This window comes from Mesitornis unicolor, unplaced genomic scaffold (genome assembly GCF_000695765.1).
Source record: "Mesitornis unicolor isolate BGI_N332 unplaced genomic scaffold, ASM69576v1 scaffold29521, whole genome shotgun sequence".
NCBI classification, from domain to species: domain Eukaryota; kingdom Metazoa; phylum Chordata; class Aves; order Mesitornithiformes; family Mesitornithidae; genus Mesitornis; species Mesitornis unicolor.
Window position 1 is genome coordinate 1 of NW_010163592.1, and position 1074 is coordinate 1074.

At 57.4% G+C, this 1074-nt stretch overlaps 1 protein-coding gene across 1 annotated transcript in view; it reads left to right on the forward strand.

The window, feature by feature from the left end:
- Positions 1-6: 6 nt before the first annotated feature.
- LOC104548101 (transcription factor AP-2-epsilon) overlaps positions 7-1074 on the forward strand; it is a gene marked incomplete at its 5' end in the record, with an annotated part of 3027 nt that continues 1959 nt past the window's right edge. Inside the window, 2 exons of the mRNA XM_010194024.1 lie at positions 7-50; positions 287-405. Of these exons, the coding sequence (XP_010192326.1) occupies positions 7-50; positions 287-405 (163 nt within the window). The remainder of the gene's footprint in view (positions 51-286; positions 406-1074) is intronic.

Sequence of the window (1074 nt, forward strand, 5' to 3'; positions counted from 1 at the left end):
TCGCCCCCCGAGTGTCTCAACGCCTCTCTCCTCGGAGGGGTCCTCCGCAGGTGAGAGCCCCAGGACGCAGGGCTTTGCTGGGTGGGAGGGGGTAACATTGAGGCAAGGTTTGTGCTCAGCACCAGCTCTGACCTCGTGGATTAACAGAGACGAGGAATTCTGGTGCGTGGCGTATTGGGAACAGCATTTTTCCTTTAAAACCTAAAAGCTTAAACGGGGGTTAGTTGGAGTAATTTTATCATTGATTACATCATAATTCTCCTCCCCCTTCTTTTTCTCTTTGCAGAGCGAAATCAAAAAACGGGGGTCGCTGTTTAAGGGAAAGGTTGGAGAAAATCGGGCTAAATCTCCCTGCGGGCAGGCGCAAAGCTGCCAACGTCACCCTGCTGACGTCCCTCGTGGAAGGTAAGAGCCGAGGGGGGGAGCGCCCAAACTTCGATACCCTTCATTTGCAGCCTCCCACAGACGAGAAGACATAAAGCAAAGCATGCAGACACCCTGTCCCTGCATCCTGGGATGGCAGGGGACAAGGGAACTGTCGGGGAGACGCCACACGGCTCCGAGGTGTCACAGGTGAAGGAGGTGGAGATGCTCGGGGCGCAGCAGCGAGGGCTGAGCTCGGGAAAGGCTGCGGGTGCCACGCGTTTATTTGCTCCCCTCCCACTTTTCGCACTATGGAAGGGACGACGTCGCCGCCGCGTTTGTTTGGGGACGCCGATGACAACCGCAATGACAGCCCCGGCTCCCTCCTCCTTTGTGTTGAGGTGTCACAGGTGAAGGAGGTGGAGATGCTCGGGGCGCAGCAGCGAGGGCTGAGCTCGGGAAAGGCTGCGGGTGCCACGCGTTTATTTGCTCCCCTCCCACTTTTCGCACTATGGAAGGGACGACGTCGCCGCCGCGTTTGTTTGGGGACGCCGATGACAACCGCAATGACAGCCCCGGCTCCCTCCTCCTTTGTGTTTGGAGGCAGCTGCCTGCGGTTTCTGAATAGAAAATCATCCCCATTGTCGCCGGCAAATTAAATGACCCGCTTCATTAGGCCGAGGTTGTCACCCAGGGCAGTTGGTTCCTGCT